A 19,093-nucleotide genomic window follows, 5' to 3' on the forward strand; every position below is an offset into this window, starting at 1 on the left:
GTTGCTGAGAGGATATGGCTACTTCTGGCCTAACATGGAGAAAGATGTAAGGCTTATGCAAGAGAATGTGAAGAATGCCAGAGACATGGTCATTTGCAACATATTCCATCAAGGCCTTTAAATATAGTTGTAAAGCCATAACCTTTCAGAAGGTGGGCTATAGACTTCATCAGGCAAATATATCCTGCTTCCAGTAAAAGGCGCACCTTTATAATTGTGGCAACTGACTACTTTACCAAATGAGTGGAGGCTTCAGCTGTGAAACCTATTAATTCAACTGCTGTCAAAAGATTTATTGAGACCAAAATCCTACACAGGTATGGGGTGCTCGAAATCATTGTCACAAACAGAGGACCTTCATTTATTTCAAAAAATGTAGAGGAATTTGCAAAAAAAATTCAAGATAAAAGTGATCTAGTCCAGTCCTTATTATCCCCAGTCTAATGGTCAAATAGAAGCCAGCAACAAAGGGTTGGTTAACATCATCAAGAGAATGACTGCAGATAGCCCAGAGAAAGGGCATAAGAAGTTGGGAGACACTCTTTAGGCTTATAGAACTTCAAAGAGGGCATGAACTAGAACTACTTATGCGTTGACATTTGGGCAAGATGTAATGCTTCCTATGGAAATTAATGTGAGTTCTTTAAGGATGCAGAACCAATTCGGTCTACATAGTGATAAATGTGTACAAGCCATGTGTCAGGGGATTAAAGATCTAGATGTTGCCCGAGTTGAGGCTCTAAACAAGATCCAAGAAGGAAAAAACAGCTGATGTGCGAGCCTATAATAATAGATTAAAGTTGAAGTCTTTTGAAGAATGAGAGTTAGTGTGGAAAGCAGTTCTACCTTTAGGAGACCAAGTTAAAGGATTTGGAAAGTGGAGTCCTACATGGGAAGGCACTTTTACAATTATCAAAGTGTTAGATAAAGGGGCATATTATTTGGAAGATCTAGAATGAGATTAATAGAAACATCCAATCAATGCTAAATTTCTGAAGAAGTATCACCCAACTCTTTGGGATGTTAGATACTATTATATTGATGAAGTTTGAAAATGTGGTGTGGAATTCTTTGTATATCTAAAGCAATTGTTTTTGGTAAAAATTATAAATAGCCAAATAAAGTAGCAGAACAATAAGAAATTTTCTTATTCAATAATTGAGAGAGTACAAAAGCCCTAAATTACAAGTTTACATCCTTAGTCAAGGTAGCTATCCTAGAGTAATAAGTCCGCATTATGGTAAAAATGTGACTTGGCTCTTCTAAAGCTATGTTGATGTTGGCTAACTAGACTTCAGATTCCTCCACCTCTTGGTTTACTTTCTTCACCTCCTCAATCTTCTTTTATAGCTTGCTGGAGAAGGTCATTTGCTCAGCCTTCAGACTAGAAAGTTGTTCTTCTAGCTTCCAGATCTCTGCAGCTACTACCATGATCATATCCTTCACAGTTGATTCCTCTTCCACAAACTGCTGCAGATTGGTTGAAGTCCAAGTATGCTTCTCCTTGTAGCACCTCATCATGTTGGCTTACCTCTTAGCCCTAAGGCGTTGATCCCTCAAAGCCCTTAAGTTCTCAAATAAGGAGATGAGGGACTTATACTGCACCTTGGTCATTTGCTGGAATTGGTACAACTCAATAAGAGCCTTCTCAGTATCTTGAAGTGATTTAAGGCTAAGGGAAGCAGAAAAATCCCTCTACATCCATTCTTTGGAGATCCTACATTGCCCTTGAATATGTTGAGGCTCAGAAGGGCGCCTGGAGGATCTCAGCTTAGTCCCAATTAGCCCAAACTCTGTAACTAGCTTAGGTATTAAAGTTGTGGCTGGGAGAGAAGCCAGAGGTGGGGGCATAACACCAGTTCCACCAAAAGCAACAGCAGCAGTAATAACATCAGTAATAATAGAAAATGAGGATTCAGCAGTAATCGGCCTTTTAGGTCGAGGGATTAGAGTCCCTGAAACTCCAGTAGTCCGATGAGGTCGAGGAATGACCACTTCGCCCCAACAAGCTGAAAAGATATGCCCGAACCCTTGCTAGAGGCCTATCAGATGCAAGGAAGGCAAGTTGGAAGGCTAATCTTAACTCATATTCAAAAAAGACAAGTTAGTGAGTATCATTATACCTTAGGAGGATTATTGCAGCTGCCTTGGAAAAAGTAGGCTTGCTTGTTAAAGAAGGAATCAAAGAAGCCTTAGGGTTGGTCACCTCTGAGACAACTAGTATATTAAAGACTATAGGATTGAATTAAGAAGTAGGAGTCACTGTTATGGCTGGAGGAATCTAAGAGAGGGAATGAGCAGATGCTTGCTCAGCTACAGGTATTGGAATGCTTATCTTTGCCTGAAAAATAATAAGGATAAAATTAGGGCTTAGAACTTAGAAATTTAAAGTTGATAAACTTTGAAAAGAAAAACTTCACCTCTAAAGGCTCAAAACTAGTAGAGGAAATGTATACAAGTCAGGCTAGAGGTGAAGATAGTTTATCCTGAGAAGTCTTTTCTGCCTTAGAGGCCTACTTTGAAAACACCAAATGGAGTTAGGTTTGAAGGATGAACTTCAAAAAGGAAATATACATTGAGTGTTCAAACAGTGACTACCTTCAACTCCTCCAAGATCTTGGAAATAACCTTCTTGTCACTTTGATGCCCCTCCACGCTTGCCTTCATTCTTAGGAAGAGAATCAAGCTTCTTACTAGCAGTATGTCCTAACCACATAGAATGGAACAGTAAGTTCAATATTTATGATGATAAAAGCAAATTAGGGAAAAAAGTTGAAACACTTACTAACAGACTTCTGTTTTTTTCCTGCCCGCTTTGGCTGGGTGAGTAAGAAGAGATTGAGAGGTTTGGGAGGTTTGAGACCTAGTTCTTTTTTCTGGTTAGGGTGGTTCTGGGGGCAGGGACATCATGTCTAGCCTTGGACCTCTTCTCAACCTCAGAATCAGAAGATTCCATAACCCTTGAACTTGCCTGACGAGAAATTCTAGTCTCTACCTCAGGCCCAGCTTTTGCCTCAGATTCACTAAACATCTCAAAAACGTCTTCAGTTTCTCCAAGAGCTTGGCTCGGGCCCACCCCTTGTCTAGTTGCTTCAGCAGTAGCTACCTGTAAAACTAAGGCATCAGCAACCTTTTATTCCACTTGGGAATAAACTTGAAGATAACTTGCCCAAATATCCTATCATAGACTTCTTCGATGTCTCTGCCATATTTTTTTAACCATTTAGCTTTCCACCAAGTGGTAAACAGAGAAATGTACTCGGGGTTGAGAAAAGTGGGCTTGTGAGCAATCCTGGTTATCACTTCCAAGTTGTGCCTACTTGCCCAAATAATGACCTCTGAATGGGAACAAAGGCAATAGGAAGTCCCATAATGAACTGAATTAAAGAAGGGAACTAGATAACCTGCCTAAATCCCAGTTGCCTACCACAAAAATTAGGGTGGTAGACCTCCAAGCCACATTCATAATTCGCTCGGTTGCTTCTCACTCCCCAATACAAGTCTCTTTGCTAGATGCAACTAATAAATTTCTCCTTGCAAAAGTTACTGGCATCCTCCCTAAAATAGTCTTGAAAGAGATTGTCCGAGAACCAAAGGTACCTCATGAGCACTGAGGCATCACACTCAAGATTGGTCCTGGTCTTGTAGATCTTGAAGAATTAGAGGCAAGTAAAAGTTGAATGGCTGGTAGTAGGGGCCTCTGCCAAAATTCCGGCATAAGCTACTCCCTCAGGAAACTCTAAGTTTGGAGCTTGAAATTCTAAGAATTACCATTGAAGCCAGAGCTGGACCCCTTGTCATCTCATAAAGTAGATGGTAGAGATGGGCAAAGATGAAAGGCCTAATGGCCACATCATCAAATAAATGCAAGGCCTCTACCAAAGGGATCCACTCCAGCTTCATTCCCTTGGATTTGTTGGGGAACACATGCTCGTTTAACCATTAAAGAAGAATTACATATGCTCATGAGCTTGGTCAGCAGTGGAAGAAGGCGGGCTATACATTTTCTTGGCAACTCGGATGAAGCCTGCAAAGGAAGTCATGTAGCTTTTGAAAGTCATGGAGTTGTAATCCAAGCTAGTGATGGACTTTAAAGCTTCTAAACCTTCAGTAGTTGGGTAAGAGGGTGATGATCAATCATGTGTAACATATACACACCTATCTGATGGTCTTCGCCCGAACACCTGAGTCATCTATGCACCTGCCATTTGACATCCACTTCTTCTTCCAGATAGGCTCTATTTCGTCCACCAACTTCGACCAAGCGGTGTCGGCCATGGAAGGGAAGTCTTTCTTGAAGTTTGACCATTTAGCAGCTGATATGCCCTCCTCAGCTTCTTAGGGGTTAAGAGTGAACCACTTCGTAGTAGGCATATTGCTTTCCACAGCAACGGGAACTCTGGAGGTGCAAGCATGTCCCAAATAGTGGACCCCATCATCAAGAAATAAAATGGAGATTAAGGACAGCCCAAGGGTGATGAAGGCCGTTGAGATGACGGCGAAGGTTGACAATACCTAGACCAAACTCACATGCAGGACGCAATTGAGGAGCCATTGCTGATTTCAAAGGGTGAAGATGGTAGCAAGACTTAAGTTAGAGAAAGATTGAAAATTCGAGAGAATTGGTTGGCACTAGGGATTAAGCTTGTTGAAGGTAATGTCCAAAGAAAGTAAAGTGGAAGTTATATAACAGACAGGTAGTTAACATTGGAAATCATGGGTTAATGCAAAGGTTTATTCAAATCAACTAGTTAAATGGCTCTAATACCTAGTTTCGACAAGCAATTAATTTTAATCATTATCAATATCTTGATTAGCAAACTTAATAATGATTAAAGGGGACACTGTTTGGTTATTTTACATTGGGCTCAAAGCAATTGAAGGCCCAAACATGCAAAAATCAGAAAAGAATTGGGTAAGGAAAAGTGGCAGCCCAGGATGAATTCAAAAACCATTTATGGCAACTAATAGGCAGCAAGCCTATATGATAAGTGAGAAGTGACAAAGGGCAACTACCCTGAACAAAAAGAATTTTTCCATGAAATGGGTAGGTAATTAAAAAAGCAGATGATGACTCATTGTGCTTAGAAGCCACCAAAAGGAAGGCTTGGACACTCGGGCTAAAAGTCTATTAAAACAGCAAAGGATGCTAGCAGAAAACTTTCTCTTAACCAATCAATCAAGCAACACTCAAGTCTGCACTCAACAACGAGAAACCAGAAAGCTTTAGTATGGTCACCCTTTACCTTTTTCTAGTTGCAAGTCCACCATAGAAACTATCTTTTGTCAGTTTTAAGAAGCCTTGTTACCATTCCCTTTGTCGTAGTATCAAATCCGTTTAGTAAACCTTGTTTATATTTTCATTTTCCAAGACTTCAATCTCTGTAAAATACAAGGAGAATTGTATGCAAGAAAACGAATCTTGTCTGCCAAGGTTGTAGTCTAGCCCAAATCTCATTTATTTGTACTTCCATGAGGTTGAACTGTTGTTTTTGCATCTTTCATTAGATCCTATGTCATTTTTAACTACTTTTGTATTAGTTTATCCATGATTAATCCTGTCAAACTAATAACTCTTGTTTCCTTGTTGTCGGCCTAAACTAATAACTAAGGAAATAACTTGAATGATCTTAATTTCCTTCATAAACGAACATATGGTACTATAAATAAAAAGTCCTTGATCCAAAGCCAAGAAAAGAACTTAATACAGACTTAACTCATCTATGAACAATCCTGATAAACCAAGGAGTCGAAATGATTTGTGGCGCAAGTAAACAATGAACTAAACAACCAATAAAACAATATGTTGAATAAAAAAGAACAATGGCATGCTCAGACTTATATTAGCTTTGATTGTGAGCCTCAAGGCCTAACAAAGGCCCACAAAGGCACCATTCAAACTAATAACAAACTTATATTGCAGAAGACCAAGCACCAAACTTTGCCTGACAGGCAAGACCAAGGAAGTTATGCAAGGGACAAATCTAGCCTGAACAGCAGTATAGGGACATATTGTAGAACAGTCAGTGAGGAATATCATCTAAACAAAGTCTCTAATTGTGTGACTAACAAATTCTTATTGCATAAATTTCATAATCAAAAGTGTCCATCTTATTAATTATCTAAATAATGTCTCTAAAAAAAATCAATCAATAATTTAGTCATTTATAAGGCTTGGTTATTGTTTGAATATTATAATGATGATAAAAGATAGTAGTGGAGATGAATGTTGCCTTTGCACCACGGCGTAAGTTCAAACCCTATCGGCTCCTAACCTAACAATTCTATCATTTGACAAAAATAAATATATATAAATAAATAAATAAAATAGACATAACAACTAACAGCCTAACATGTATTAAATACTGGTGTGGTGGTGCCCCACTTCCGTTTTATGTGCCCCAGTATCTCATTTAGCCAATTATTTTATACATACATATTTGATGCTTTCACTTTTCTTTTAAATTCACCATGAATTTCATAAGATGTTTGAAAAATATTTCCTATTTACACTTGTAATCATTTGAACTTTCATTTATAACCTCAAATTCACAATTATTGAATATATATATATATATATATATATAATAAATTTATTTAAATCCGTTTAGTCCAGCTAGGCTCCAGCCCTGCCGTCTGACTAGCTCCTAACGTCTTTCAAAACCTTGATTTTTGAACAGTAAAAATACGTTAATCACAATTAGATAAACAAAATGGTGCACCCATGAGGTGAACTCAAATATTGTTAATAATTTGAAATTGCAATGGAAGAGAGCTTCGACAAAGGGTATATGGTAGTTGCAGTGTTCGAAATTTCTTCGATATTGTCGATATTTTCATGAATATATACGAAAAATAAAAAAAGTTATGAAAAGGGGTTGAAGTCTAAACTTTACCACATATTGAGGAAACTCTTAATTTAGGCTAAAATTGACAGATTTCATCGATCCTTCTTGCACATCGCTTAAATATCAAGGAACTTTTATATTTCGTCCAAAGCAGTGTTTGACATTTCTTAAAGTTTCATTTTAAATTTTATTATTTTCATAAAAAATAACCGATATCGGTATCAATATTCGATATATCCATCGATATTATCACAAATTTGTATATCGATATTTTTACGGAGACCGATATTTTAAACACTAGGTAGATGACACAAGAGTGAGAAAGATCCCATACCTTAAATCACTTTCTTCATATGGATGGCCAATTTAAATTCAATGATCCGAATACTAGGCCTGGCCATTTTTGACATAATCCGTTAACCCAACACGACACAAAATTAACAAGTTTCCGGATCAACACAATAACGAATTAGATCGTTATCAAGTAACCTGATAAGCACCTGTTAAGATAACAGGTTGATCAAGTATACACATGGGTAGCCTGTTACACAATAAGAAAAATATTAATTTAATAATTAAGTGTGTGTGTGTGTGTGTGTGTGCACGTGTGTGTGTGTATTATATTATATTATATTTAGAAAATTGATGACTATTTGAGTAGCTGAGGTTTAATCTCATCCGTCCAATGTTTTTCTCAGCCCTAAATCAGACTAACATTCAAAGGCTCAAACTGAAGCGACTGTCCTTTCTCACTCTAACTGAACTCTCGAATCTCAGTCCCAAACCTCAACTCAGGCCAACCACAAGTTCACGACCACCATCTCCAGTCTCCCTCCACCACGCCACTGTCACCACATACGTCCTAGTAACCTACTACCAGTCGATTTGCTACTTTTGTCTCCGATTCTCTTTCTCTGGATCGAGCGAATCTCGAGGTAATTGTTGATTCTTTCGAATTACTTTTAAAATATAGGGTTTTGCTTCAAATTAAGATTGGTTCCGTTTCTTTAATTTGCGATTTTTCGTTTCTGGGGTTTGTGAAAATTGGGGTTTTTCGTTTCGATTTGGTTTTCAAAGTAATATTTATGTGGCAATGTACTATGTGCAAATTTAGAAATTAAAAAGAAAATTCTTAATGTGTTATAACAAGATGACCCGACCTGTTAAGAACCCGTTAAGATAGCAGATGTTACACGAAAACGACAGGAACACGACAAACACGACCCTTTTGCCAAGCCTACCTAATACAATCCGAAGCTAATAATCTTCTGACTAACAAATGAACCAAATATGAATTAGGTCTATCCGATCTCTTTACAAGTTAGAACACAACCTGCCAATCGAGCAACAAAAATGAAGCAAATCCAAGCACAATTTTTCAACTGAAAATGCAAACATAAATGATGCCACTCTTTTTCCTGCACATTGGACTAATACAATATAAATAGATGATTAAATAATAAAGAAAAACAAATTCCACCAAACCAACAAGCTTTTGGCAGCAAAGTGGATTGCTTGGCATACTATTCACCTACAATTGCATACAAAAGAATATCATAAAGATCACTTTCAACTCTTCTAAACTTCCACTAAAATGTAAATAAACTAAAAATATTTTGTTTCCTTTACAGCAATGTACATTGGTGATATTTTATTCCTCTTTTCATAAACTAGGAACAAGCACGCATGGACAAAATCTGAATCTTCCACAAAGACAGCGGCAATATTCCGGAGGAAGGTTCCGTGATATAAACTTGGATGGATTCAATGTGCAAGTTTCCGTAATGCTGAACATCTAATGACTCGATATAGCCGTGCATGGCAACAAAAGAGAACTTAAAAGCCAGGCTTCATAGGAAGTACCATGATTGGTAGCCTGCAACAATGTTACCAATCTGGCAGTGGTTGTCCTAGAGCAAGTACAGTGGATACATAAATGCTCCTCAATCTGTCAAAAAATGCGGGGTTGAATTTGCATTTGCATAATCTCCTGAAAAAAGGCGGGGCTATTGCTTTGGAGCATGCTTCCCTGAAGTACAAAGAAGTATTTCAGACAACGGGATTTTCAATATATACACAATTGTAAGTCACTATATTCATCTGTTACCTCTGATACTAATTTCTTTCCTTTTCTCAGAATGGGCTCTTTCCAAGAACGGAGAAATTAAGGCATCTAATTTTACCAACCAAAGTGCAACTGCAGATGATGTGTGCGGCATACATGCAAAGGACGCAATGAGTTCTTCAGCAAAATTACAAGAACCTTGCACAATATTGCATTCATACAGGCGGTCCTCATTGATGGCACCCACAAAGTCTGCAAGAACCTGCAGGAATAAACAATAAAGAAGCTGCTGGTTCAGACTAAATAATAAACAAAGATAATGTTGAAAAGTGAAACGTAGGAAACCTGCAAGAGCTCAGACAAAGATGAGGTACGTCTGAGCCGTTTCACCCATAACTTATGAGCAGATTTTTTCCAAGCACCCAGCAAAGCATCTTCAGGCATGCCTGACTGCACAAAGCAGAGGGAGATGAAGATCAGCAAAGCACAGAAAAAAAATTAAGAGATTTGAAGCGTCTATAAATGTCTTCAATATATAATTTAGAAAACATGTTTTAAGCATCCGACAATCAAAATTTCAAGGCCAAAACACACCAAAGAATAACCCCATTATTATTTGTGGTTTAGCTACCAGAGGCCCAAACTAACCAGAGGGGGCAAGAAGATACTATTTGATCATTCTGCTCCATTTAGAGCACTATACATCTTCCTCAGCCCATTCTCAGTAACACAAGCTATAAATTACTCTTTTGGCCTTGTTCCCTGCCATCCCTTCACATACAATCTTATTGCACTTTAGCGAATAAGAAATCAGATTGTGTTTTCTTTTAAAAGAAAAGCTATTGGATTCGATTGCACAAATATCTGACAAGTCACATTCTAATTATCCAAGCCATATTCCTAGCTTGACCGTCAAATGAAGTCTTATTTTTCTCCAGTCTAGGAGTTAACTTCAATCTTTTTAACTCGAGACGTTTTCATTTCTCAACTACAACAACCATATAACAGAAAATGCAAAGTTAAAATCCAAATGACAGGTTACCTCAATTGCATGCACTGCAGCTTTTAGTGATTGAATCTGTGATGAGAGGACCTTATGCTCAGGAAAAGTATCACTTGCTTCTTTCTCCTTACATGTGGCTACATGTATGGCATACCGTTCTTCCATATCAAAATGAAGCTCAAATGTTGTATGGCAAATTCTGCAGTGCTTTTCATCTCTCCAATACAAATCATGACAACTTTCACATCTATGAAGTGTATCAAAATAGGATCGTTTACCAAGTTTAACAGCATTAAGTTCCAGGTAAAAGAAATTCCATAACCATGAATCAAATGCTTGGATCCGTTTCCATTTCTGTTTCAGTTCTTCTCCCTTTTTCCTAACTTCAAGAACCACAGCTCCAGATGAAGATGGAGAATCATTTGCAGTTCCAGATAAGTTGTCTACCTCAGATACAGGTGAATAAGTATCTTCTCTAACGTTATCCAGCACAGGTTGATCAGACTGCGCCAAGTTGTCAATTCTACCACTAGTTACCATTCTACTTGACATTGCCTGGCAGAGAAACGATATTCGTTTCTCCACAGATTCGATAAGAACAGCCTCTCGTTTACCCCTGTCATCCAAAACTGACAACAAGGCACACAAAGCCTGCATTCGGTTAAGCAAAAGCAAGTAAACAGTTAGAACTTATACAAGGTTAGGCATCATGTACTATAATCACGTTGACTGTATAACAGAAGTTCAGATGAATACCTCTTCAGTATCAATAACCTGCCAGTGACCATCTTCTGAAGATTCAAAGTAAACCCTTCCATGGCCTCGGTCATACGCATTACAAGGGCCCAAGAAAAGCCAGTATCTATTGTATCTACGATCAGAACCCAAAAACACAGATTGCATTGGGTGTAAGTCAAACTGCACTTCTTTTTCTTTTCCATTTTTTCCTTCTGTGGAGGATCTCTCTTCAGAAAACTTTGAGATTGTTGCTGAAGAATCTATTGGGTGAAAATTTAATGTATTATCTTCTGTTGCATGACTCATCTGTCCTGCATGGACCCAGGTTGTACCTTGGATCACTATGTTGGTTAGCGGATAACCTCTTAATTTTTCCTCCTGAACCAGAATGAAGGCTGCTAGGAATGCATTCAGCAACAGCATTTGTAGGATCCTACAAAAGAATAAGCACACTATGGTTATAACACTCAATTACAAGAAAAATGAGAGGTCATGATTAATCTGTGGAAAATTACTTAACTACCCTGCATGACACATGAGTTGAAAAATATAGGTACAATTGAAGCCCGTCTAGAAGTAAGAACACAGTGGGGAAACACATGATACAAAACAATAGCAACAACAACAAGAAGCTAGAAATTTCTTTACTTGTATTTTTAGAATAAACCTAAGAAGCTAGCACTAATGGCCCATCAACATTTCATTAGGGTCACAGATTTTCAACCCAAAAGATGGATCCAATTTGAAGGCAAGCACTAATAGGAATCAACATTAATGTTGTAACCACTATAACAACGATGGCTACTTGAATCTCATTCAATATTCAAATAATATTTACTGTCAAACAATTGTAAATCTAAGGTTGTTTGCACTATTATATAATATTATCTTACAAAGGGCAGCACAAGTTTCATTTAATAGGGTAACTTCATTGCAGGGGGAAAGAAATAAAAATAAAGAAAAGATTTCAGCGGCAATGCCAAGATTCTATAAATTACCTCCATCCTGAAACTGGATCCTGCACTAAGAAGATCAATTAGAGCTACAATTGCATTCACCTTTTCTTCAATGCTTAAATCTGAATATTCGCCTTCCATCAGTCCTAACAACCATACTTCACCTGGATGACTCTCATCGATTTCAGTGTGTACTGTCAGCATGCTATCTTTATTTCTACCATTGTTCGTATAAGTCAGTTTCCTAATTCTGGAATTTCTTGAATTCCAGCCAGAATCATCATCACTGCTACATGTACCACTGTCACAAAACTCGTCATCAACTGCTCCAGAGTCTTCGGTATCTGATTGGGATTCCTCAACTTCCTTTCCCGAAGAATTAATACGGACACGATATGTGGATGAGGAAATTTTCTCAAATAATGTAATATCACTTGAAAGAGTTGAACAAATTAAAGACTCTAGTTCCTCTATTTCGCTGGAAAGGTTCAATTCAGAAATCTTCAAAAGAAAAAAAAAAGTCCGTCACTAATTCAAGTGCAATGATGTGCTTGTTTGTTATCAACTTAATGATTAACACATAAGAAAGGTTAAGATAATAACATGTTTAAGAAACATACCTGTAATGACTTTGCCAACTCAGAAACTTTCAACCCATGAATTCCTTGCTCTAGCAGAACTCTAAACAATTCGCCCTTCAAAGTACCAGGACGTAAACCATACTTCACCATAAGGCTCATTTCCTAGATAACAGAGATTAAACAAGTTTCATGTGTATAGGTAGATTTATGCAATCAAAAAAATAAAAATAAAAATAAAAAATAAATAAACTTTTTAAAAGTATAACATAAACTACCACATGGAAGAGAATAACACCTCCATGGAATTTGTAAGCATTATAGCAAACAATGCTGTAGACAAGTGGAGGCAAATAAAAAATATGCTCAATGGATATTATTAAAAAGCGCAAAATACGAAATCATTTCCTTTAACATTGGTCTTCCCTCCAGTATGGCAACCGACCCTATCTAACTAGGGCTCTAGGTCAAGGTAAAAGGAGATTATCTGGGGTAATGACATGTAATAAATGACCACTGCCACTATGGCTCTGAACCCTCAAGGTTTTTGGTAATTAACACATATGTCGAGCATCTGTACCACTTAATTTGTGGAATACACGTGTTGATTATAAATACATATTAGTTGAATCAACCATGGTAGTTAAATAGTTTTGAAAACCTTGCTAAGGGTGTCCCTTCGCATTGCACCTTGCTTTGAACCAAAACCAGCTGCAACTAGTACTTGGCGCAGTATTTCTGTCCATGTTAAAGGGTTTAGAGATCTCTTCCAGAATTGCAGAGTGGATTCGTGGTTTTCAACCTGCCAAATCATTTTATAAAGATGACAGTTGTTGAGTACTTGCATTCAATTCAAAATGAAATAACAATTAATTTAGGAGATCTAAAAGAGCTTGACAAAAACTATCTCTGAGATACTACAAAGAACAAGTAGATCTTCTTAAAGTGCATGAGGCTGGACAACTAATAGTTGATTATGATTTTGTTCAGAAGTTTTTTACTTTTTAATATGACGAATAAACATCTACTGAAAAGGAAAAGTAAGTTACAATCAAGGACGGACTAGAAATCCATCTATGCTTAAACATTCATACCAGAAAAATTACAAGAAAACCAGTATCATGCGGTCCTGCCCAATCATATAACTACTATCATGACAAATTTCACAATGTTGGCATGCAGTGGCATGTATGAACCCAAATAAAATGCATATGACATTACTGTAAATCAAATGATCTATCCGAATCTGGACCACTATATACTGTTCCTTGTAACTCACCGAGTGAATAAATGCAAGAAAATTGCATGATTTGCTCAAATGAGGTATGGATCCACAGGAAAGCTCTGCTTCAACATTAGTTAGAAGAAGCTTCAGAAGGGCCACGTGAATTTTCCCAAGTAGCATGGAATCCTAAAGGGCATGGACAAAAGAAATAAGTTGAGCAAGTGGAAGACACTATAAATCTGATGTTGGATCAAAGATCAGAACCTTGTCATGAAATGCTTGAGCAAACTCGTCAATAGTGAAGGAGTTTATATCTACCATAATGGCATACGTATAAAGGAAATGGAAAACCTGCCCAAGAAAGTCAATCCAGAATATATTTTAGTATAATAACTTAACAAAATCTAGTAAACTGAATTCATGGCCCTTGGACACATCTACCAATAAACCCAATAAATAACAACAGCAACAATCTAGAGTAGAGCTTTAACACTACAGATCTTTTCATTTGCCAGTTTCCACAAAGAATAATAAATAATCATATCTCCATAATTTAACACAAATTTTCTAATCATGCTGATCAGTTGTGAAAAAAGCTAATTAACTGTACACTTTTTAAGTTTTAAGACATAACCGTGGTAGCTTAGTAGTATTGTGTTATAAGCTGAAAGAAGGTCAAGATGAAGAATACATTCAATCATAGGCTCAGTGATGTATCTTGAATGGTTGAATAAATTCAACAGTCTCTAAAAATGTTCTTATATCTTGGCTAACTATAAAGATGAGATGAAAGAGAAAGAATGTTTTGAGACCATATTTATTAGTTATCTAAAGCTAAAAGACCAATGAATCCAAAAAACTAAGGAATGGTTATGAGCTATCACAACTTCACTCCCAAGAATAAAGGGGAGATCAATACTGAAAGGATACAAAATTCTCTCCTTTTTCCCTACCCCAGCCCTTCACAAAGAAGTGTTCGCAAGAACTTTTGTTCATTAGCTAGTATCTAAAAGTCAATATGCCTAAAAGAGAGGTGTTAAATATGTGTAATGTGAAATTGTGAATACAGAGGCTTCTAACACACATTTGCGGTGGAAGTTGCTACTTGCTTAATTACATCTAATCCATATAGACTAAACCTAATTCTCTACAAGAATGATAGTAAGAGGAAAATCCTTTTGCAAAATGATTGAAGTGTGTTTAGAAATTGTGGAAAAACAGACCCCTGAAACATCATTCTGAACAAAAAATAACTAAAGTGTGACAACAAGCTACAAATTCCAACGGATGAAATGTATGACATCTTTCACTTACAATGTATCCTGTATTTGCAACTCAACAGAATCAAGTTGCAAGCAATTTGACATTATGTACCTTGAACAGTTTCTTGACAATCTCTGGAGAAGAATCCCAAGGTTGCATATCAAATGGTAGCTTCATCTTAACAGAATTTGGAGGAAACTTGGCCAGCAAATCTGGAATTACAGAAACTTCTTATTCGCATCAAAATAGTAAAATAGTATACGTGCAAACATATATTATACAGAATTCCATTTTAGATTGGAAAATTTGTTCAATTTTTCTTTCAAACCAACCTTTGCAAAGTAAGCATGCATGATCTCCATTAGTAAAATGATCTGAGCACCCCAGTGAATTTGGTCTTGCTTGTAATTCCCTTTGCTCCAGCTCCTCATCATCCACAAGCATTGCAATCTTATCCGAATGTTCTTGGGAACCTGTTCCTTCCAAAGCAAGTTCACATTTTTCTTTGCCTGGAAACTTCTGGTTCTCATTGTTAGCTTCCATCTGGTATCCAAAAGAAAACTGAACGGTATCAAAGCTGCTATCTAGAAACACAGATTCGCAATAACAACATTTTACTTGCCTCTCTTCTTTTGGCTAAACGCTTCCTCTTTTCTTGTAACTTATTTCGTACCCATCCCTGTTTCTGAAAAGGCAACAAACTGTCAAGACAACTTCTAAAAGTAACCAATAAGATAGATCTTTAAGATGACATCCCAAAATCGTTGCTCAAATATCTCCAAGCAAGACAGTATGACTTACAGGACCACATTTTTTTGGTTGCAATCTTCTGTTCTGAGTTACTGGTTTTTGCAATACAGATGTTCGAATTAGTGACACACTGGCAACTTCACCATTGGCCAAACCCATTTCAATAGGAAAATCCCTAGCATTAGGATTGGTTGCCTGCCAAACCGTCATCAAACCTTTCCCAACACCATGTTTTTGTACTGGAGCACGCTTGTTGCAATCCTGATGATTCGTTATCAAACCTTTCCCAACACCATGTTTTTGTACTGGAGCACTCTTGTTGCAATCCTGATGATTCATCATAAAACCTTTCCCAACACCATGTTTTTTAACCAGAGCACTCGTGTTGCAATCGTGATGATTAATTACAGCATGCTTGATAACCTAATAAAAGTGAAAAGGGTAAGAATATATGTGGGAATGGTTATGGTGACTTAAATAGAAACAAGAAAATTATAAAAATTAAAGGCAGCAAAAATAAACTATCCATTACCTTTCTCCTTTTAGTTGCTCTGTCGTTCTCTTTGCAAGGGGAAAGAAAATTTGGGGAATCTAAATGGAAATTACAATGTGAATGAAACCTTCTTAAAGTATGTATCACATTAAGAGAAAATCTCTACAATTAGGAAAATAACATCACAAGGAACAGAGTGGAGAAAAATTCAATTGGCTACCGCAACAGGAATAAGAATTAACTCAGTGAAGAATAACACAAGCAAACTACCAAAACAATCTAATTCTGAATGACCTTAAAAATTACAAAACAACCATATGTCAAAAGAATTAGGCCTCTCCCCTAAAAATAAATGAAGAGAATGTTCTCATCAATAATCGAAAAACCTAATAAAAATTTTGTGACTGATGCATGGCATATTTTATAAACAAACTGAAAAGTAGAATATATATCAGATAGATGAAAATGTGAAACAAAAATGATTCATTTTTCCTATGATTTCTCAGACCAGAAAGTTTCTCGGTTCATACGTGGAGAATGGCAAAGTGCCCCAGAGGGAAGAGAGTCAAATTCCACACCAAGCGGAGGACCATCCTTACGGAACACCTTCTTTAGAATGTAGTCTGGAGTTAACAATTCCTGAATATGATTCCATTTCGTTCTTTCCTTCTTAGTAAGCAAACTTGTTTTCATGTATCTCGACGATGGAGGAGCTTTTGTTCTTGAGGGGCCGTGTTTATCTATCCTTGTAGCACCCGCTCCCAACTCACTGGTTCTATTTCCTCGCTTCTCTCTCCGCCTCTTCTCCACAAACCAACCCCGAACCTGCTTGTAAGTCAATCCGAACGCAGCAGCATGGCATTCCATTGTCGTTCGTGATGGATACTTCTCCTCTGTATAAAATTAAAATATAAATAAACAAACAAAAAAAATACAAATATAGGGTTTAATTCTCTTGTGGCTAACACCAACGGTTTGCTATCATTCTGCAGAATCTATGGCACCAGATGCATAAACAATCCTAAATTGCTTCAATAGTTGCACTGTGCAACTACTTCCTGACCGGTTTCAAAAAATCGACACACAGAAGAGAAATTGCAGTTGATTATTCCAAATTTGAAACTCCAAATCAAGAAATGAAAATCTAAAATGCTAATTTCAATCAAAGAGTCAATTGGGTAACTCAATTTGGAACCCAATACAGAAACAGAGCAATAATAACAAAATTCAGCGAGAGAGGGGAGAGAGAGAGAGATTAGGATACCAGAGTAGAAGCTCTCGAGGGCTTCCACCTGCAATTGCGTTTTCTTCTTGATCTTCTCCATCATCTTTCCCTTCCTCTCCAACTTCTCAAAATCGCAGAAAATCATAGAAATTTCGCCACCATTTTCTAGAAGCAGCTGAAGTGCAGAAACCAAAAGTAGAAAAATGGGTGGGAGTTGTACAAGCTAGCAGAGTGGGACTGCCGCCGGCGATGTCGGAGCGTGAGCGGCGGTGCCGGAGTTGCAGAAAAATGGAGTTGGAAGAGTGAGCTCTGTAATCTGCATGCTTTGTCTGTAATTTTGTGCCAAAAAAGAAGAGGGGAGAAGCAGCAGATAATGAAATGGGCAAACTAACCACCATGTAGGGTTTTGGGTTTTACCAAAATAGTTATCTTCATCATATTTCTTGGGAAAGAATTACTTAATTAATTAACTTAAATATTTATGTCGTCATTTTTTTTTTTTTTTTTTTTTTTTTTTTTTTGTGTTTAGTTTCACTTTTTGGGTACAAGATGATGGATTGTCAAGGTTTGGACAAAGGAAGGGGTTGGGCACCAAGGGGTTTGCATTTTGTTTCTTGTAGTTTTTGTAGCCCAGCCCAACCCATTTATATGAACTTCCAGCCCATTAGAGCATTTCCAACCCATCCAAGTGTTTGAGCAATTGGATGATTGAATCCCCCAAAACACACAAAATCCTCTTCAGCCCACGCCCTCGGGCAATCCAGTGGGCCCAAGACCAACTGACTAAGCAGTCGAGCAGGGATTGCCTAATCCAGGACATGAGCCTTGAGGTCTGTGTTAATCCAAATTTTAAAAATTCAAAAAAATAAAAAAAATAAAAATATTTGAAAAAGACTATGTGACCACGTGGCAAAACCTGGACTCTTGGATTGCAAAAACAAAATGTCATCCAGCGGTCCATATGAATTTTGCTTTAGTAAATTTTTTTTAGAAATATCAAAATATAGAAAAGTGTAAAAGAAATAATAAAAATAATTTAAGATAATATGAACCGTGGCATGACCTGGACGGGGTTGTAATTTCAGATAATGACACACGGCATGACAAGATTAGTTAAAAGTCCTATTTGAAATTATGTTATTAATTTTTTTTAAATATAATTTTTTTAATGCCAATTGCCCAGGCAATTCATTTACGAGATTAAAATGCACTCGGGCAATTACTATTTACTAAGACAATAATTGTCTTTCCAGTTGATGGGGCAATTACTATCGTAGTGGGGTGGACTTGCTATAGATATATAGCATGTTGTTTGGGGCATTAGTGGACTAGGTATACCTTGAGTCTGGCTTGATTCACTTCACCTAAAAAGTGAAAATCGAACCAAATAAATGTGTTCTAATGATATTCTTCTTCACTTGTAAGTGAAATTTCTGAAGCTCAAATCTCATGGAAAACTAATGAAAAGGACTTGAAAACTTTGAGTTTTAATGATAAGGACAAAAATAAAGGGTAAACTGAATAGTATCAGAATTGACTTTTAGTGTAAAAATGTGGTTTTTCGTTAAAATGAACAGTACTGTGAGCTTTTCGTTAAAGTTTCCTTATTCGAAACCAATTTATTATTCTCACCTCTTAGTATAAATATATCGTTGTATTAAAAGAAAAGAAAAAATGAAATCAACTACCACAAAAGCCCAAAGTAAACACTTTGCCGTTAAAATCTCGACCGTAACACCCAAATCAACACTAGTTCATCCAAAGAAACTCATGGAACCAAGACAATGATACAAGAATGATGTTGGGGGTATTAGAACCCACACCTCTTCTACACACGCATCATCAAGAACCGATAAATAACTTGCATTATTCCGTAAAACCAATAAGTAAACTTACACGCGAAACGATGTGTTCATTCTATTAGAAAGGAACAATATTTTGCATATGCA

At 37.0% G+C, this 19,093-nt stretch overlaps 1 protein-coding gene across 1 annotated transcript; it reads right to left on the reverse strand.

The window, feature by feature from the left end:
* Positions 1-8,322: 8,322 nt before the first annotated feature.
* Positions 8,323-17,570, reverse strand: LOC125480923 (homeobox-DDT domain protein RLT3-like). Its single transcript, XM_048592159.1, is given in 18 exon segments — positions 8,323-8,877; positions 8,956-9,175; positions 9,259-9,363; positions 9,956-10,567; positions 10,673-10,984; positions 10,986-11,087; positions 11,653-12,111; positions 12,231-12,353; positions 12,850-12,990; positions 13,468-13,599; positions 13,678-13,764; positions 14,788-14,888; positions 15,009-15,219; positions 15,299-15,361; positions 15,478-15,849; positions 15,959-16,017; positions 16,450-16,812; positions 17,184-17,570. Coding segments are annotated over 18 exon segments (3,591 nt in total). The 5' UTR covers positions 17,290-17,570; the 3' UTR covers positions 8,323-8,854.
* Positions 17,571-19,093: the final 1,523 nt, after the last annotated feature.

Source organism: the organism of the source record quoted next, unplaced genomic scaffold (genome assembly GCF_019419815.1).
Source record: "Pyrus x bretschneideri cultivar Hongxiangsu unplaced genomic scaffold, Pyrus_bretschneideri_v1 Contig37, whole genome shotgun sequence".
NCBI lineage: Eukaryota > Viridiplantae > Streptophyta > Magnoliopsida > Rosales > Rosaceae > Pyrus > Pyrus x bretschneideri.